The sequence below is a fragment of the Erigeron canadensis genome, chromosome 6, assembly GCF_010389155.1.
Source record: "Erigeron canadensis isolate Cc75 chromosome 6, C_canadensis_v1, whole genome shotgun sequence".
In the NCBI taxonomy this organism is placed as follows: domain Eukaryota; kingdom Viridiplantae; phylum Streptophyta; class Magnoliopsida; order Asterales; family Asteraceae; genus Erigeron; species Erigeron canadensis.
In genome coordinates, this window is record NC_057766.1 from 3811765 (window position 1) to 3831878 (window position 20114).

The 20114-nt window shown below is 32.6% G+C and overlaps 2 protein-coding genes and 1 pseudogene across 2 annotated transcripts; 1 reads left to right on the forward strand and 2 right to left on the reverse strand.

The window, feature by feature from the left end:
- Positions 1 to 210: 210 nt before the first annotated feature.
- LOC122603471 lies at positions 211 to 2556 on the reverse strand (annotated as a pseudogene).
- Positions 2557 to 13668: 11112 nt separating this feature from the next.
- Positions 13669 to 15290, forward strand: LOC122604134. Its single transcript, XM_043777033.1, has 2 exons — positions 13669 to 14290; positions 14362 to 15290. Exons 1-2 carry the CDS (start codon positions 13669 to 13671, stop codon positions 15288 to 15290), a joined length of 1551 nt encoding a protein of 516 aa, XP_043632968.1.
- Positions 15291 to 18600: 3310 nt separating this feature from the next.
- Positions 18601 to 19671, reverse strand: LOC122604135 (putative F-box protein At3g16590). Its single transcript, XM_043777035.1, has one exon. It carries the CDS (start codon positions 19669 to 19671, stop codon positions 18601 to 18603), a length of 1071 nt encoding a protein of 356 aa, XP_043632970.1.
- Positions 19672 to 20114: the final 443 nt, after the last annotated feature.

Consider the following 20114-nt stretch of genomic DNA (forward strand, 5'->3'; position numbering starts at 1 on the left):
TAAATACACACATCAAAGAAGAAAAAAAAAACTTATCTAAAAATGGTTTTTACAATGCCATTGATATGTAAACTCATATCTCAAACCTGTGATTTTCGGTCTAATTATTCAAACTAAAAAATTATAAAAATCAAACACATAATATGAAAATCAAATCACCCAACTAATGCAATTTTATAGAAGTAAATGCAGCAGAGAATGTGACTTCAGTCATATCCGTTGAAGCATCCTATCCAAGACCTCCTTGGATACAATTCCGCTTTTAACAATGTTTATACTGTTTTTAGCGCCTGTGGATACAACCTGAGCCGAGACATTGAGAATACCATCAGCATCAAACTTAAAGCAAACCTTTATCTTTTGAACACCTGCAGGGGCCGCTGGAATGCCATAAAGATTAAACGTGCCAAGGAAGATGTTCTCATCCGTTTTCTTGTGCTCACCTTGATATACCTTGATACATGCCTTTACTTGTTTGTCAACGGATGTTACAAAAAGCTGTTCTTTGACGGTCGGTATGGGTGTGTTCCTTGGGATCACAACACTCATAAATCCACCAACAACCATGATGCCGAGGGATAATGGTGTCACATCTGATAGAATCATCCTCTGCACCTTTGCATCACCATTACCAGTTAAGCTAGCAGCCAACACTGCCGCGCCATAAGCAACAGCTTCATCCGCGATAATGCTCTTGCAAAGCTGTTTCCCATTGAAGAATTCCATCAGCATCTTTTGTACCTTTGGAATCCTTGTCGACCCACCAACAATGACTACATCGTCAACATCTTTCTTATGCGTATTCCCATCTCTCAAACAATTCTCCACATGCTTAATACACATTTCAAAGAAGCCGGTATTTAGCTCCTCAAACTTTGCGCGGCTGAATTTTGTTGTTAAATCAACTCCATCATAGAAAGAAACAATTTCAATTGGTGCTTGTGGTACTGATGACAAATCCCTCTTTGCTTTTTCACAAGCAATTTTCAACCTCATCATTGCTCTTGCATTTTGACTTATAATCTTATTTTCCTTCTTCTTGTATTCTTGCACACAATGGTCAACCATCAACTTGTCAAAATCTTCTCCGCCTAGGTGAGTATCTCCACCCACGGCTTTAACGGTAATATTACCATCCCTGTTTATATTGAGAAGAGAAACGTCAAACGTACCACCACCCATATCAAAGATCAAGACGGTTTTCTGTTTTGGGCAATTTAGACCAGCACTCTTATCTAGACCATAAGCAATTGCAGCTGATGTTGGCTCATTGATTAAACGAATGACATTAAGGCCAGCCAGCGTACCAGCATCTTTGGTTGCCTGTCGTTGATTGTCATTGAAATATGCAGGAACAGTTATCACCGCATCTGTAACTTTTGTTCCAAGATATGCTTCAGCTGCTTCTTTTCAACTCTTTTAGAATCATTGAAGATATTTCTTCGGGAGAAAAAATCTTTTCTACCGATTCGTGTTCAAATACAACCATTGGTTTATCCTCGGCTCCTTTGGTTACCTTAAAAGGCCACGACTCGATGTGTTTCTGCACCCTACTATCACTGAATCTACTTCCCATTAAACGTTTAACATCTGAAGTTACAGAATAAAACGAAGGTTTATAAGGTTCATCAATCATTAAATTACTTCACTAATCAGACTAAGTTCACTACAACAAATTGGTCATTTTTGAAATGTGTGTAAAATACTGTAAATTGTACGTTCAAGCTTATTACGTGTATAAACTGTTTACATCAATAAACAATAAACAGGAAAAAATTTAGAAGTGTGAAGAAAGAAGGTTTATCTTATCTTAAAGCATATGACCCTTCTAATTTTTCAAAAAAGAAATTAGACTCATTTTTTTATTTATTAATTTAAATATTTCCACATAGTATACCTATAACACCCTTAATAAAATTATTTATTACATACATCATTCAAACCTTAACTACAATACATCCTTTCATATTTCAATTACTTTTAACTAATAACCATGCCACTACCGCCGCCACCACCACCCGTCGCCGCCGTTATCACCACCGCACCGCCGCATCGTGCGGGCTTATGACTAATATTATAAATGCGTACAAATCTTATACCTGTAGGCATTTTTAAGGATAGATATCAATTCTTCGCATCTGAATTCGTCACACTTTGCTTTGTGTTAATTCACGCGAAGATTTCTTTACACTTAAAAATATGTACGAAATAAGATTTGTATACTTATTATGTATTAGCTAGTGTGAAAATACTTGTAAATGTGAAAATTTTAAATTTGTTCAAACTATATTTCGACCATTGAATATATACTGAAGTGGTTGATTAAAGGAACTAACCGAAAGCAGTGTTTTTCGGGTTTCTTGTGATTTGATTTTTAGCAGCCTCGCCTACTAAGAGTTGTGTGCCATTCCAAGCAACACATGAAGGCGTGATCCTGTTGCCTTGCCGATTCGGAATGACCTCCACACGGTTCTGTTGATCGAACCACGCCGCGACGCACGAGTATGTTGTTCCAAGATCAATGCCGATTGCTGTTTCTCGGACTCTTTTCGGCATCTTGAGAAACCCTAATGTAAACAAAGGACGAAGAATGTAGGAAATATATATTAATTAATATTATATTATATTATGATCGAAGAAACTTCAAATATAATTAGATATAGAAATACTATATTTATTAAAATAATAGGAATCCTAACCTTTTAAATCCATCCTCAATATAAAGCCATTTTTAAAATTTGTCACATAAGTTTTTATTCTATGTGTCATTATCACATTTTTTTGACAATATTTATCCATTAAGAAACCAAATCCCTTATATTTAAGAAACAAATCCCATATGCAAAAAAGAAAACTAAAACCGTATAAACTTAAATATGAGTTTAAATTTTCTATATATCTTTTTTTTTCCCTATAAAGGCAATATTCTTTATCTAACTTTTTTGAACTTGGATTCATTTAATCAAATCTTGCCACATAGGTTTTTATCCTATGCGTCATTATCACATTTTTTTGACAATATTTATCCATTAAATATTAAATAAAAAAGATATTTATACACAAACTTAAGAAACCAAATCCCTTATATTTAAGAAACAAATCACATATGCTAAAAAGAAAACTAAAACCGTATAAACTTAAATATGAGTTTAAACTTATATATTTTTTTTCCTGTAAAGGCAATATTCTTTATCTAACTTTTTTGATCTTGGATTCATTTAATCAGATCGTATATTATCAAAATCGTTTCATTATAAGAATTTAAATATTTTTTTTCTAGATAATGATATGACAATTTGATTCGTTGAAGTTACGGGTTATGCGGGTTCATTTCTTTCATGGGTAGCAATTGTTTTAATAAAAAAATGGGTTGTAATTACAATTATTCCTGATCAAATACGATATTTAGAGCAAATATGCAGCCACAAGATACCGTCAATCTCATTTAAACTAATTTTCATTATCCAAGTAGCACAACACCATTAGGTTTCTAAATATGTTCAACTAAGTTTATTTTTTTTTTTGGTATTTAAATGTTGAACATTATGACTATGTTTGGTAGAGAGCTTTTAGGAGTTTTTGAAGAGCTTTAGCTTTAAGTTTTTACGAAAAACTTCTATTCAATAAAAAGCTTTGTTTGGTTGATGCAGGTTGAAGCTTTTAGATTAGAAGTAAAAGCTCTATATATGAACGCTAGTCATGTTAACGTTTTGGAAAAGCTACCAGCTTTTGGTATGTAAAGTACTTAACTACCCATATCTATCATTGTTGCTATTGTTTCAAAGACAGTTCCGATGACTCCGATGCAATTTCTCTGATGATTTATTTTATTAACAACTCATGTTAGATAATACACAAATAATATCCTATGAGATATTCTATTATTCAACACATGTTTCAAAGGTAAGAACATATGGCTTATCCTTCTCATCATTATCATTGTATCAACAGACATGTTTATCGAAATACTAATCCAATATGATATAAATTATGATAACATGTTAACAAAATATTTATTATGGACTAAATTTTAAACTGAATACTAATTTTTATATATATACTATATTTTCTAGTTACGTCTATTTTTGTCATTTTATACTTTTAAGATGAAGCTACAGCTTTCATACCAAACACCTCTAAAAAATAAACGCTATAGCTAACAGCTTTGCTTAAAAGCTACAACTTACAGTTCCACCTAAAAGCTACAGCTACCAGCTACAGCTACCAGCTACAGCTATTATTGCCAAACATACCCTATATATATTATTGATTTCAATGTCAATATTAAAACTTTTAAAAAATAAATTTAATATTCGCACATCGTGCGGGTAAAAAACCTTGTATATATATATATATATATAAGCGATACGATGATGTAAAAAAAGAAAAGTGAGAAAAAAAAAAAAGAAAAGCGATATGATACGAATTAGAGATCGTGGATAATATTTTTGAAAGCATGTTATATTTGAAAAATCTAGTGCTATAAGTGCGCATATATTATCGAGCAGAGCTAAATTAGGACTTGGTTTAAGAATATAAATAATCTAAATTTTTATACAAGCACGGTATCCGCGCAATGCAGCGGTAGTTATGGCGAAAATGGTGTGATGGTGGAGGCGACTGTTGGTGGTGGAGGCGACTGTTGGTGGTGGAGGCGCGTCAAGTGGTGTAAATAATTGATTTAAAAAATAATAGAGATCTTTTGGATAAATGACTGATATTGTAATTTAATCATTAATTGTATTTTAGATAATTCCTCCATAATTTTTAAAGAGAGAGTTGTTTATTTATTAAATAGTATAAAAATATAGATTATGTGTATAGGGGAATTAAGATTAAGAAATAAGGGTATTTTGGGTATAAAAAGGTGATGAATTTCCTAAAAATGGGATGTCAATATGCTTTATAAAAGGTTATAGATAATTTCAAATTCTAAAGACGACTCAACTTTGGACTCAAACAATTAAGTAATTGTTGGCTTTAGTTTGAACATTAGTAATTCTTCACGCCACCACACCATCAACGCCACATCAGCATTACACCACACCACACCACCTAATAACCATACCACATCTGTAATAGTAACAACTAGATCTATACCCGGTTGTTAACCGGGTTATAAACAATATATATTAAAACCCTTATAAAACATATTGAAACTTTATTTTAAGTAATTTAAGCACTTTTATCAATATTCTCATATTGCCCCTAATTCATACATCACCTTTAATTCTATATCTCTAAACACAATCAGACAAACACACTAGCACGATCTAACACACAGTTACTTTTTTCTTTTCTTCCGATTTACACACACGCATATCAATCCCCCCCTCCATTATTTTTTATTATCATCACCATTTAACCGTCTAAACACGCAGACACGAACCCTCGTGTGTGTGTATATATATATATAAGACTTAAGAGTACAGAAAACATGTTAAACTTTTTATGCAAAGATAAAATAAATTAACAAAAGTGCAAATATCAAACATTTATTAGTAAGCGTAACATATACCCGTTAGGATAACGTAGGGTTGAATGTTGTTGCATTATCGGGTGTCAAGTTTTGGTTTTGCACTGCTCTGGCCGGGTTTTGACCAATGCTCGTGCCTAACACAGCTATCGCCATCGCTGCCATCTGTCACGACGCCACCCATCGCCGATCTGGCATTACACGAGTACTCTTTTAGTATATATGACTTAAAATATTTTTACTTTTTGATTTGAAGTTATAAGTTTAAACCCTCATTTTATGAAGCCTTTCTTTTAATCTATGTCTCAGCCGAAAATCCCATACAACAAAACTTATTCACACTTGACACAAAGATTTTTAGATTAAAAGTATTTTAAGCTTTATTGAATCACTACTAGAAAACTGGGCTTCACCGACGGTCATATCCATCGCTAATTCGTCTCTAACGACTATTTCTAACGGCGAAGAGAAAAATACAACTTCTTAAATGCAAAGCTAATGAGTTTCTTGTTACAGAAGGATGAGAACAATCAATACAAAGGTTGGCGGCGAAATGGGAGGTGAATGAGTGAATGACGCCAGTGGCATGGTGGCTGTAGTGGTGATAGGTTAGTTGCCGGGTCGGGTTGTCGATGACGGGTAGCTGCTGCATCTGTCGGAATGTGGGACAAAAAGACATATTTTTGATGTGGTAATTAATTTTGTGTTTAGATTATTGAAAGAAAAGAAGAGAATAGCTAAAGTAGTTGAAGATTGAAAAACTAGAAGATCCAAATTTTGATATAGGTGGGTGGGTGGCTTTTTTTTATCTTCATCAAATTCATGAGCAACTTGTTTTGAGTTTGATACGATCTGATTAATATGATGATAATCTTGTTGTTGATTTCTTGATGTTTTATTTAAGAAACAATTTCTTTTACACTTTTGGTGATAGTTTTGTGTGGAAATCTGAATTCGATCTGCAAGTGTTTATATATATATATATATATATATATAATGTATATATGATTAAATAAATTGAGATTAATCGGGTCGTAGGTGCACAGATCGGTGCCACGTAAGTAATGACCGGCTAGTGAATTGGCTATATGAGATTTAAATTAGTTATTAGAAAATATGAAGCCTTAATGGACCCATTAAGGCTGTGATGTCTCGATCTCAAACTCAAATAAGGTTTCATGTTTTAAATCAAAATTTATAAGTGATTATGATTTAAAAAAACTAGTATTATATCCGGCCGTTTGGCTGGGGATAACAACAGAATATAGACTTGAATGCGGGTAATTAATTATAACATGTCAAACGTTACCATTAGACAAAAAACACATCGTTAAACAATACACCGTTAATTTTAAAACATAGACCTTTGATGGCGAAATATAAACTTACGATGTTCTTGGAAGATAAATATATGAAAACTAAAAACTTTGATTGTGAAATTATAAAATAGACTAAGTTGTATCACATGAATTCTTAAACATAAATCTGTAATGGTAAAATTAAAAAGTCTTAAAAGAATTTAGTGGTTAAAATGTGAAGGACTAAAATATTATCACCCTAAATAAAGGAAGGAAAAACTCAAGAGGTTAAAATAACATATACACAACACGCTAACTTAAACACTAAATTTTTTTTTAAATAGGTTGTAATAGGTATTACAATAGAAAATCACCACTTTTATAAATAAATCCCTGAATGACAAATATATATTTTTAGCTTTTTAGTCTTGGAATCATATTAGGTTTATTTAAATGTAAAAATTTTTTAAACTAGCTAATCAACCATAATTTTATCCAAACATTTTAATTGATATTTTTAAAACAAAGAATATTAAGAAGTATATATACGAATTATGGACAAAAACTAATATATTTTTAATTTTTTAGACTTGGAATTTATAATCCTTTTTTAGAAACTTATGTGTTTTTTAATTATGCATGAAAATTTGTAAGTTAAATATTCGGTTTCAAAGCTAAAAAACTAAAACTTTAGGTTTAATGAAAAATTATATAACTAGTTTTTAATGAAAAAATATATAATTAGTTTTTAATGAAAATTTTTTTGTCTATCAACCTAAATGATATACATACATATAAATAAAACATTTAAACATAAAAAAAAAAGATTTAAAAAAATTGACTAATTTTGTTAATATGTGAATAAATTTGTAAATTTGTAACGAATAAATAAGAAGCAAACACGAAAACAGTAGTTTATGGTGTCACATGTAATTATCAATGCTAATTATATTATAGAAAGGATAATAGGGTTGTCACGATTGTCAATGACGAACATCGTTTTTAAGTTAAAGATAATTAAATAACGCATAATAAGGGAAAACATGAGTTTTGTGAGTATAACCCGGATATAATTCTAAATTTATATGTTTTTTAATTATGCACGAAGTTATTAAGCAAAATATTCGGTTCCAAAACTAAAAAACTAAAGATCTAGATTTATCCGTAGGTAATCCGACGGATTACCCACGGATAAATATTACCGACGGTAATAGCGATGGATTACCGACGGATATAATTTTATATTTAGTGTTCAATGAAAAAACTTGTGTCTATCAACCTAAAAGGTATACATACATACATACATATATATATATATATATATATATATAACATTGAAACATAAGAAAGAACTTAGAAATTGACTAACTTTGATTATATTTGAATAGAGTTGTAAGTTGGTTTGTTTATGTATTATGATCACAATGTTATTTTGCCCAACAACAAATGAAAAAGAAGCAACTATGAAAGTGATTGTTTATGTTCTCTTGTAATTATTAATGCAAAATATTATAAGATTAATAGGGATATCACGAATGTCAAGATGAACCTCGTTTTTAAGTTGAAGATATATAAAGAATGCATGACAAGGGAAAACATGGGTTTTGTGAGTTAAATTACAAATTTATATGTTTTTTAAATGTATGGGAATTGATTATGCTAAATATTCGGTTCCGAGCTAAAAAAAACTAAATATCAGATTATTATTAAACAATATAATAAAGATAGAGATTTTAGCAAATTGATAAGTCAATTTCTAAGGTCTGAGATATGGGGCAGCTTCCCATAATGCATGCAAATAGAAAGCTTTCCAAGTCATAGCAAATCGTCTAATTACCTGAAATACATGCTAAAGAGTGTCGACATAAAGTTGGTGAGTTCCATAGGTTTTTATATAAAAGTAGGTATTATGAACCACAAGAATTTACGTAGCCATTGTCTAATTACAATGCTAAAGAAAAGTACGTATACATTGAACTAAGCTCACGAAACGAAACTCGACAGTGGTGTGCCTCAAGTAAGTACTTGTTCAGAGTACTCAAGTTTTCCAAATATATAACATCCGTTCGACCATGCAGGTCAAGTTGGAGCTACCAACCCGGATGGGGAGTGTCAATCCCAAATAGTACTATTCAATATATTTACGCTTAAGTCCATAACTAATCGTTTCATAATGGTGTGGCCTTAAGTGAACAATGTAACTTAATACAATCTATGTATACGGTTTTTAAAGTACTTGCGTTCATCGTAAAAGTAAAGAGCATGCATTTCACCCCAAAAGTAAATAAGTAAAATGGGGCTATGAAAACTCACCGTGGGAAGTAGCGAATGTGATAAAATGCAAAAGATACCCGAAGCGTGACGTTAACCTAATGCACAAAGAATATGTATTTTCTTTTAATAATATGTATTAATAAAAGTTATTAGTTTAGAAAGTTTTTCATCATCTAAGCTGGGGTCAAGATGAATTGTAAAAAAAAATTATATCCGTAAGTCATATTAAACTATTAAAGTTGATAAAATAACTTTTATTAGAATATTTCTATCTTAAATAACCCCTCATTATCTACTCTAATAAGGGAATAGGATGTAAATAGTGTTTTTTTTTGTCTTTATCTGCACATTGAAGATAAATAAAAGAATTAGCAATTATTAAACATAAAATGGATTTGGTTCAGTGGTTGTTCTCCATGCCTTAAGGGTGGAGGTCACATTCAACCTCTCCCATCCTTTTTTTATTTTGAAGTTTGTATTTAATAGTAAAGTTTTTACATTTTGGTCCCTCCTTTGTTTTCTTTTTACTTTTCTGTCCTTCCTGTTTCTATTTTATTATTTGAAACCCCTAAACTTATATAGTTTGTTTTTTTTTAAAATTTTTTGTAACATCTTTTTTTTTTATACCTTTATGTTTTACTAATATTTTGTCTTTTTTTTTGTATTTTGTCATTTTTATATTTTGACATTTTTAGCATTTTATTATTTGTAATATATTTTTTGTAACTTTTTAAATTTTTTATAACTTTTTATGTACTTTATAACAATGACATATGTGTTGTAGTTTATGATGTTTTAACATTTAGTTTTTTTTTATATATAACTTTTGTTTAATTTATTGTTTTTTTTTTCTTTGTATTATACAATAGTTTTCAACACTTTGTAACATTTAAACTTTTATAGAATATTTTTTATAAATCTGTATTTTTTTAATACTCCATTTGTATATTCATCATTTCTTTAAGTTTTTGGTCTTTTATAAAAAAAATTTTGTAAAATTTTGTTTTACATGTATGTTATCAAAATTTTCTTTTGTTTTCTTTTGATTTATGCGTTTCTTTATAAAATTTTTACGAAAGAATAGTATTTGATAACGCAAACATTTTCAAAAGCCGATGCCGCCCATCGGACGGCTCGAGCTACCTAGTTTATAAAAATATAAAACCTTATGAGCAGTATAAGAATACACTTTGTATTTTTCAATGTTTCGAGAATTTCGGGGTCTTTGGAAACGTGACTGCGATGATGCATTTTTGTGGTAAAAAGTTTTAGTTGTATTTTGTATTTAATGAAGTTGTAAAAATAATACTGATATAAAACTATAGATGATAAATAATATATCATTTTTATTATTTGTAGGAAAATTATTTAAATGCATATACGAGTATTTTATATCCACGAGACCAATACATGGGTATCGATTTTCGATACCACGGAGTAGGTATGTCATGTATAAAAATACACGCGTGTACTCGGGCCCTGACGGTTGTATATCGACCCCTATTAGTTAGAGATTTTTGATAGCAGGTGTTGGGTTATCCTTATATACACTGAGTTGTTTTTGTATATGCAAATCCCAACCCTGTCGTCGTTTTACTTTCAACTAAAGGATTACAAGTCCAACCCCATTCTTTAAAAACAATGAGTTTCGAATTATACGAACTAAAATATGGCATAATTTTTCCTGCTCATGTTTCTAAACTAAAGAGATATGTACTAGTATTAGGGTGGGGGGAGAGCTTCCCTACTCCTTCCCTCCCCTCCCCGATTTTTCTTTTCCTCCTCTCCCCTCTCTTTTTGCTAGGAGCACCTCGCCACCCCTCCCCACCCTTTTCTATTTCATTTCCATTTAATTTTTATTCAAATAAAACATTTTTTTTCATAAATTAAAACTAATACAACTTAAAACACAAATAAAACACATAATTTTATTCTAACACACAAAAACAAGTAAAACATACAACTAAGGCGCTGACCATCCGTACTTCTTACTAAGGGCGCGTTTCTGCGCCAAAACCATCTCCAACATCGGCCCGCTGAGGTGATCGTGTGGCCTGATCACGAAGTCCATATCACTCTGTCGCTGCTGACTTTGGACCATCCGTGTCATCTCCTCCTCCCGTTTCTTCCTAGCCTCCTCCGCCGCTATTTAGCTATCCATCATCGCCTTCTGCATCTGCATCTTCTCCTCCCGAGCTCGTTTTTTTATCCTCATTGTCGCATTTCAACTCCGCGACCATCTTCAAGAACTCCTCAGATGTAGTAGAGGCGGAAGGAGCAGGCTGTTTGTGCGTTTCCGACGTATGGATCCTCGGAAATGTTTAACCAAGCTTTTGCCAAACACGCCTTTTCATCCTTTGTAACACCCCAATATTTTAAGGTAAAAGAAAATTAACCTTTTTCATAGTTTTGACATTAAATTAATTTCCTAGTATTTTGTTTTGAGATAAGGGGTTAATTTAGTTGGAACTTTAGTGGCTAGCGGGTATTAAACCCATTAAAATTGAAATGGGACGTGGCCTTCAGGGAAGAAAAGCCAGCCACTTAGTCTTATGACTCATGTTTTCCCACTCATTCTTTCAACCTACTTATCACTAATTCATCTCTCAATCCATCAAAATTCATGCAATTAAGGTTTCAAAACTCAAATTAAAGAATTTCAATCCTGGAACAATAACAACAATCACCACCAATTGAATAAGAAATTGAAAATTTGAGGGTTGTATGGAAGGGTGGTGGCTGAAATTTTAAGAAGAAAATGGGGGAAGAATTGTGATTGAAAGCCCTAACTCTTGTCTCTCATTCTTAAGGTATTAATTTTCTATAACCCTAGTTCCATTATGTTATTGAAAATTAGGGTTCTTGATTTCTAGAATTTGGGGATTTTTGTTATTGATATGTTCAAGTAGAACCCTAACTAAATTTGATTGATAAATGGATATTTTGATTGAAAGAGATGTTAATGAAAATCCCCCTTGGTAAGAATCTTATATCTTGTGGTGTTTGGCTAGAAATTATGAAATAAAGCTCTTTTATGAGAATTTAAATTGATGGAAAAATGTTGAGTGGCCAAACACCATAGTGTTAGAATCGATGAATGCAAATAGTTTCATGTAAGGAAATTGAGTCAAGGAACTCATAGATGGTATGTGTTTATTCTTGTATAGGTATTGAAGATTGAATTGTTGAATTTGTAGCCTTATTGTGTCAAGTAGCCAAGTTTGAGGTGAGTGTATATGCATATAATCATGTTCTTGTTATTAGAGGTCATAGGTGGGTAAATTCCTATGACCCATTTGATAGTTGTTTGTTAGAACTAGTAGGTGGGTAAATTCCTACTAGTCAATATGTTTGTAAGAGCTAGTAGGTGGGTAAATTCCTACTAGCCAAATTGTCCATGGCCATGTTGAAAAATGAATGTATGTTGTTTGAATTGTATGAAAAGGCTAGCTTGCTAGGCTTATATGGTGCTTGATGCACAAAGTTGAAATGACATGATTATGATTATATGTATATGCATTCACTAAGCGTTTTGCTTAATGTTTAGTTGTTTAAATTTTCTTATAGGAGAAGGTAGTAGCCGAGGTAAAGAAACGGCTAAATAGAAGTGTTTTGAAGAAGCATTTGGGTAAGAGCTAAGTTGTGTGGATTGGAAGTATTTGATGATTAGATATCCCTTTTGGTCCATGGGCTCCCAAGTACCCTAAAAACTCGTATTTTTGTAAATGAAATGATGAAGTATAGGGTATGGTCTTGTTATGTATTTTGTTAAACTTAAACTCAACTTTGGTATTGTAAGTTTAGTGTCAAAGTGCTAAACCTTACGTTGGTAAAATGGGTAAGACGATCCGTCATGGTGACGAATTGTGTCTTTGAGGAATGGTCATTGTTGAAATGTTGGATTGTGTATTTATAACTTGTTCGGGTGTTTAAGTATGAGATATGTCATTTTGGTCATAAAAATGTTGTCAAGAAAGGTTGTCTAAATTGGTGGACTGCAGGAATCTGCGGATGATGCATATTATCCTCCAGAGCATCCGCAGGAGAAGGCGGATCATCCGCCATACCATCCTCCATCCGCTGTCCTCGACTTCACTTTTACCGAGCCTTCGTTTGAACTTCTCGAGTTCTGAAACTCGTAAATTAGTCTTATTATACCATTATAAGAACATTTAATTTGTCATATCTTGAATTTTAACATTTTGATTTTCGACAAAAATTTGCATTATTTTTCTAAGTACTCAAAATTTTCCAACTTGTGCAATATTATATTACATGATGTCTAAAAGAGTTTGGGGCGTTATAACTTGGTATCAGAGCCATGGTTCAAGGGATTTAGGTTTCGATCTTTTAGTTAAGATGCCTAGACTTGAACCATAGGAAAATTTGACTTTGACCTTAGGTTTGGATGTTTCATGTTTGAGAGTTGAAGTGTTTCGTAAGATTGGTTTAAAATGAAATAGTTTATGATAATAATAGAGCCGGCTTATTATCGATCATAAGCTATTATGTTTTAAATTAAACTTACTAAATAAAATGATCGGACATGAAGGTTTGGGGGTATAAGAGACTAAATAGTGAATGAAGTGTGTTATTGATAAGCTTCTCAAATTGTGTAGTATGGTTTCATCTCAAGATGAAGACGGATCGAGTCATGGCAAGAACACAAGTGTGTCGATTGAGGAACTAAGTCATGATTACATTAGTGAGCAAATCGGGAAGGCTTTGGAGAATTTTTCTCCATTTATCGTTAAAAAGTTAAACGAGACCCTTGAGGGCGCAATGAGTGATACTATCGCCATCAAGATAAGGGAAGAAGTTGCCTCCACGGTACAAGAAGAATTTGATAAACGATTCCCAAAAGAAAAAGTACCGGAAAATCAAGACGCTAAGGAACGTCCGAAGCCTAAGAATGAGAAGCCTTATGATCTTAAGAGCTTCACCATTGCTAACCCACCCAAATACAATGGGGATCCCGACCCAATTGTGAGCACAAGATGGGTAAACGAGGTTGAGGGAGCCTTCCGCATCACAAAGACTCCACCGGAAGATAAGACCTTGTATGGGTCAAGCTTGTTATGTGATAGGGCTAAGTTGTGGTGGGATGGTGAAATTGTCAAGAAGGGTAAGGAGGCAACGGTAGGATTGGAATGGGCTGATTTCAAAGTAGCCTTCTTTAAAGAGTTTCGATCAGAAGCTGATGTGACTAGGCTTAGGAACGAGTTCATGAATGACTCGCAAGGTTCTTGAATGTTAATGAGTTTCGGGTACAATTTCTGGACAAAGCTCAATTTTGTCCGGAATATTTGAAAGATGATCGGCTGTTAAAGGAGCATTTTTATCGCAAACTTCGCAAAAACATTCGAGAGAAGATTACGTTACTTCAAATCGAATCATTTACACAATTGGTTGATGTGGCTAGGTGGCATGAGGTTGAACAAGGCATGCCGGATGATGAGACCTCCAAGAGAAAGACGGAACAAAGTAACTCTCCAAACAAGAAGTTCCTGTCTAGTGGTCGTTTGGGGGGTGGTTCGAATAGGAAAAACATTCCCACTTGCAATAATTGTGGGAAACATCATTCCGGAGTTTGTTTATTACCATCAAAGAAAGGATGTTTCAATTGTGGCCAACCGGGTCACATTAGCCGAGATTGTAAGTTCTCTCCAAGCAAGCCTACCGTTTGTTTCAAATGCTTCAACGAAGGACACATGAAGAGTGCTTGCCCTTTGTTGACGGAGGAAGAAAGGCAAGCCGAAGCAAGAAAGGCTAATGAAGGAAAGTTGGCGAAACAAGTAGGGAATCCGAGGGGAAGATCGTTCCAAATCTCGGAAGCTCAAGCTAAAGAATCCACCGATGTCGTGTCAGGTACCTTTCTAGTTCATGACACACCCGCTAAGATTTTATTTGATTCCGGAGCAAATCGTTCCTTTGTTGCTACTCGATTCACTAATTGCATCCCTTTACAATTGTCTTTTCTTGAACCCCCTTTGTTGGTGGAGGTAGCGGGTGATCAAACCTACATGATTAAAAATGTGTATCTAGGTTGTAGTTTAACCATTAATTTCGAAATTTTCAAAGCTAATCTTATTCCGATGGGTTTGGGAGAATTTGATGTGATTTTGGGTATGGATTGGCTTGGCCAACATAAGGCAAATATTTGTTGTACCGATAAAAGTGTTCACCTCAAAGCTCCTAACGATAGGGATATGGTCATTTACGGTGAAAGAAATTTGTTGTAAATATATATATATATATATATATATATAATATATATATATATATATATAAGTTGAGTTATTGTGAGAACCAGCAAAATGTCGAGAACTATGAGAACTTTTTTATACAAGAGTAGTGTTGTAATATTGGTATTTGTAATTCAAATTAAATCTAGTTAATTAGTAAAATCCCATAAAAATCTCTTCAATCACATGCATAACCGTTCAATATCATAATATTAAAGAGAAAAATAATACGGATCAAAGATTGACACAACCATATCATTCCTTTATTACTTGCTCATTAGTCGTATTTGCCGTCCTTTTATATTGTATCTTATATTTAGTTCTAATAATAGTTTTACTTTATTTATAATTTTATTATTTTATCACATCAAATTGAATATTCACTTTATATTACATTTTTAATCTGTTTTTTATTTTCATTTTTACTATTCAATCATTTTACATGTATACATGTTTTTTTGAATAGGTAATTATCAATTGTTTTGTGTTCACATATAAATTTATAACTTTATCATGTACACATGTGACGACTTTATTACATTTTTGAGGTACACATATGTGTACATAAAATTTAATAGTGCCATCACATGTGTACATCATTAAATCATAAAAGTTTATATGTGTACAAAATTGATAATACATGTTAAAGATTGTGAAAAACTAGGCGAAGAAAATTAGATGTGTTTACATGTGTGCACACATATTATCTTATAGTTTGATAAATAAATAAATTATCCAAACTTCATATATAATTGTTTTGAGGTTAAAAAAGAAAATAAGATTCCACTAGTGATATGAAATTTAGCTTTCCACGATTCAAGCATACTGTTACGTTCCGTAAATTTTTAATCTTTATTTATTCCTTTTATGCTCTTTTATTAATTATAGATTAACTATTGTTTAAAATAATTACATAAATACCATTAATAATCTCAACCCTTGATTTAACTAATCTAAAGGACAAAAATAGTTCTCGTAGTTCTCGACATTTTTTTAGTTCTCATTTTATCTTTTTAACATATATATATATATATATATATATAACAGCACATGGTCCCCCTTGCATTTTTTAACCCCAAACTTCACCATGAAGTAAAAACAAAACTAAATATAGTACACTCTATTCTTTCCCTCCAAAAAATCTGACTTTCGACCAGCCATACACCACCGCCTTATCACAACGACATCTTGTCGGAAAAACTTATCACACCAAAGCACCTCGTAAAAATCAGTCCCAACATCACTACTCCTAAGTTATTTATGATTTATAAGTAAAAAATAAATAAAAATAAAGCCATATTCTCCTTTTGCTCAATATAGGAATTGCTTCTTTTTTTTATGCACGTGAAACTTGGTAAGAACATGGACACAAAGTGTTCACAAATTCATCTCATCAAGTATTTATTTTATTTATAGTTTGATTTCATCATCCAAGAAATGTTTTCAAAGAAAAAGGTTTTTGTTATTATTATAGTAGATATAAATTTCAAGCAGTTGTATGAAATAATAAAGATGATAGACAATGTCCTTCTATATATATATATATATATATAGGTATAGGGGTGAGTTATTTTGAGAACTCTTAAAAAAAAACTCAAGAACCATTCTGGACCACACATTCTTTTCCTCTTTTTCTCTCTTCAATTAAATAATAAAATTCACCCAAATCATTCAAAATGTTCTAACTCACAAACCGTAAATCGTTAGACAAAACAAAAAGCATGGGTAGTCTTAAAATTATGTCCTCTTTCATTAGAGATCCAATTCGATATACTTTTAACGACTTTTTAATTTTCGTTTTCTTTTTGGTAGTTACACATAACTTACACATGTGTAGGTTGAACTTACACATGTGTACACATCAGCCAAAATCCTATGTTTCTCCAAGGTATGGGCCGACTTGACCAAGTTTTACAACCATGTGAATAACTATAACTGGTCTAATATACGCATTACAGGTCCAATACCACTGCCAACACTCTTCCTAAGTCTGACTATCCATACAGGCACAAGTCACATAAAATCTCTAACGGAGAATCGCACTCAAGACCTTTTTTTTTATTAACGGGATAAATCAGTATAGACTCACTATGTAAAGATTAATCAGCACTTTACAAGCTTATAAAACAAGCATGTTCACATAAATCACTTTATTGCTACCAAACAGTACCTGATTATGTTAATGACTAATTGTTGAACTTTCCTTAACAGATAACAGACCATTTTGTATCATCTAACAAAATGTATCCATGAAGTAGTAATAAAATTACTACCATTCTACTAAACCAAATAATTATGTAGATATAGTTGTCCATCAGCTTCAACATGATAAACATCAGACGCATTAATCCCACTACTAACAAACATAATCAACCCACATGAAATGCATTAAACTTTTCATTAACTTTAACTTATTTATGGTTTAATTCCACTTCAAATTCCATACCTGGTGTGACTGCCAGAATAGTTATATGCTTTTAGCTCCACACTTTGCAATACAAGAATTTAGTGTCGAGAGGTTAATGGTGACTAGCGTAGTAGATGTTTTTGAAACACCAGTTACTAATATATTGGCTAATCAAGCTTAGCGTCAGAGATAGTAGGATATAACCCAAGACCAAGTAGAGACTGAAAGTGATAATAGGCATAAACAAACTTGTAGTACAGGCATGTCCAACTATTTCAGTTAAAATTGACCAAACATTACCCCATTGCGATTATAACATAGTGCAATGCGACATTTAGTGTATAGCGTTACTTTCAGGAAAACTTTCTAGCTATACAAAGGGTCTTTTATATAGACTATTTAATGCAGTTAGCACGTTATAACTTGATCAATAAGCGGACACTCACTATGTAAAGATTAATCAGAACTTTACAAGCTTACAGCATAAGCATGTACACATATAAGTTTATTATTGTACCAAATATTACCTCACTATGTTAATGACTGATTATGCTTTACCAAGTTGAACTCTCCTTAACAAATAGCAGACCATTTTGTATTACATAAAAAAAAAGTACCTAGTAAGTAGTACTGCAATTACAGCAAAACCAAATATAAGTAAAATTTCAACATAATGATAATAAGACACATTAATCCCGCTACTAACAAACATAATCAATCCAATATGAAATGCATTAAAATTTCATTAACTTCAACTAGCATTAGTATATGGTTTGATTTTCATTTTCCATACCTTGAGCGCCTGCCACAATGTTATATGCTCTTTGCTCCACACTTCTCAATGCCAAAAAGCACTAAAATTTCATTGATCAATCAAAAGTAGAGTTTCTATGTAGAAATTCACGAAAACCTTCGACTTTGTCCAGCAATCCCAAGATACTTGATCCGTTCAGAGTAAAGGTCATAAGCAAAAAGTGCATCAGATCCATGGTCAACTATAGGTTCGCCATTCTTCATAAATTCACTTACTATACAAAAAGATGAACCCCGTGTAATAACATTGAATAGTTTTGTAAACGATTTAGTAACACCTTGCCCCATCATCCATACAACAAAAGTATTTCTAGTTTTTTCAACCACAACAATAGACTCCATTCGCTTAGAGATAGACAAATCATAAATGTTTCGGCATGCTAAATTATCCGGAAGGCGCACTTCTTGGAATCCCTCACTACTCAAATCAAATGACATGATCAGATTGTGAAGCTGTAATCCATCATCCACTTTAATCCATTCAAAAGCAAGCCAATAAATAACCCCGTCAAGAGCAACCTGACCCCAACGAAACCTAATTGAATTACGAAAAGGCAAATTGTTTGATGGAGTTTTCCAAGTCCCCGAGCTTAGAGTAAAAACCTCAACTCGCCAAGGGGTGGGAACTGAAGTGTCAGCTTTAGGATGAATGGAACTAATAATCTTAACAATCTTGGGGTCCTTCGTTTGAGGACTAACCCCAAAACCTAAAATAGTTTCGTACGGAACAAACAGAACATTAGGGACAGGAACATCAACAGATTTTCGAATCCAAGGATTCCATACAACAGCCATTGGACTTCTGTCACTGGCATCAAAACCATAGAAGCAAACTAAGCCGTGAGAGCAACCGACCATTCTTGAATCATTAACGGATTCGGGAAGAGCGGCAGTAAGAAATTGGCGTTGGTGAAAAGTATCATCATCATCAGCAGCAATCAAAACGTACTTGTAATTATTGCATATAAAAGTGTCATAAGGAAGGTACCTTATCAGCAAACGGGGCTGCGAATGGCGGAGGCAGTAATCATCACCAAAATCCGGGCTGTCGATGATTGACTTCCATTCTTTCGAAACTGACCGGAATTGAAGCAATGACTTTACATGAACCCTTTTGATTAGTTCAACTTGCAATTCCAAAGGAATGTTGTCTGACATTTTAATTAGCTTGACCTTCTAGGGTTTATACACTTTCAGTGCAATTGTGATTTTTTACTCTTTTGGAACTTCTACCGTAGAAAAAGACCTTCCGGTCTAAAAATGAGGAAAATTTACAATTTTTGTCTGTAAAGCTTCACTCTAGTAGAAATAACAAAATACGTCTATGTTTGACAAAAATAAATGTACTTTTTAATTGGAGCGGTAAGTTGTAGTTTTTAGTGTATCACTAATACACACTTTTAAACTAATATTATAATATGTTACGAATATGAACAATAACACAAATATAACAATGGAATATTATAAACATTAATAATTAATCTTCAACAATGGTGTTGTAATGTGTTACAAATACGTTATGAAATCATCTAATAGGCATACGCCTTAATGGGTTGGGGTTAAAACAAGCCCTACAATTTTTTAGAGGGACATGTAGTGTT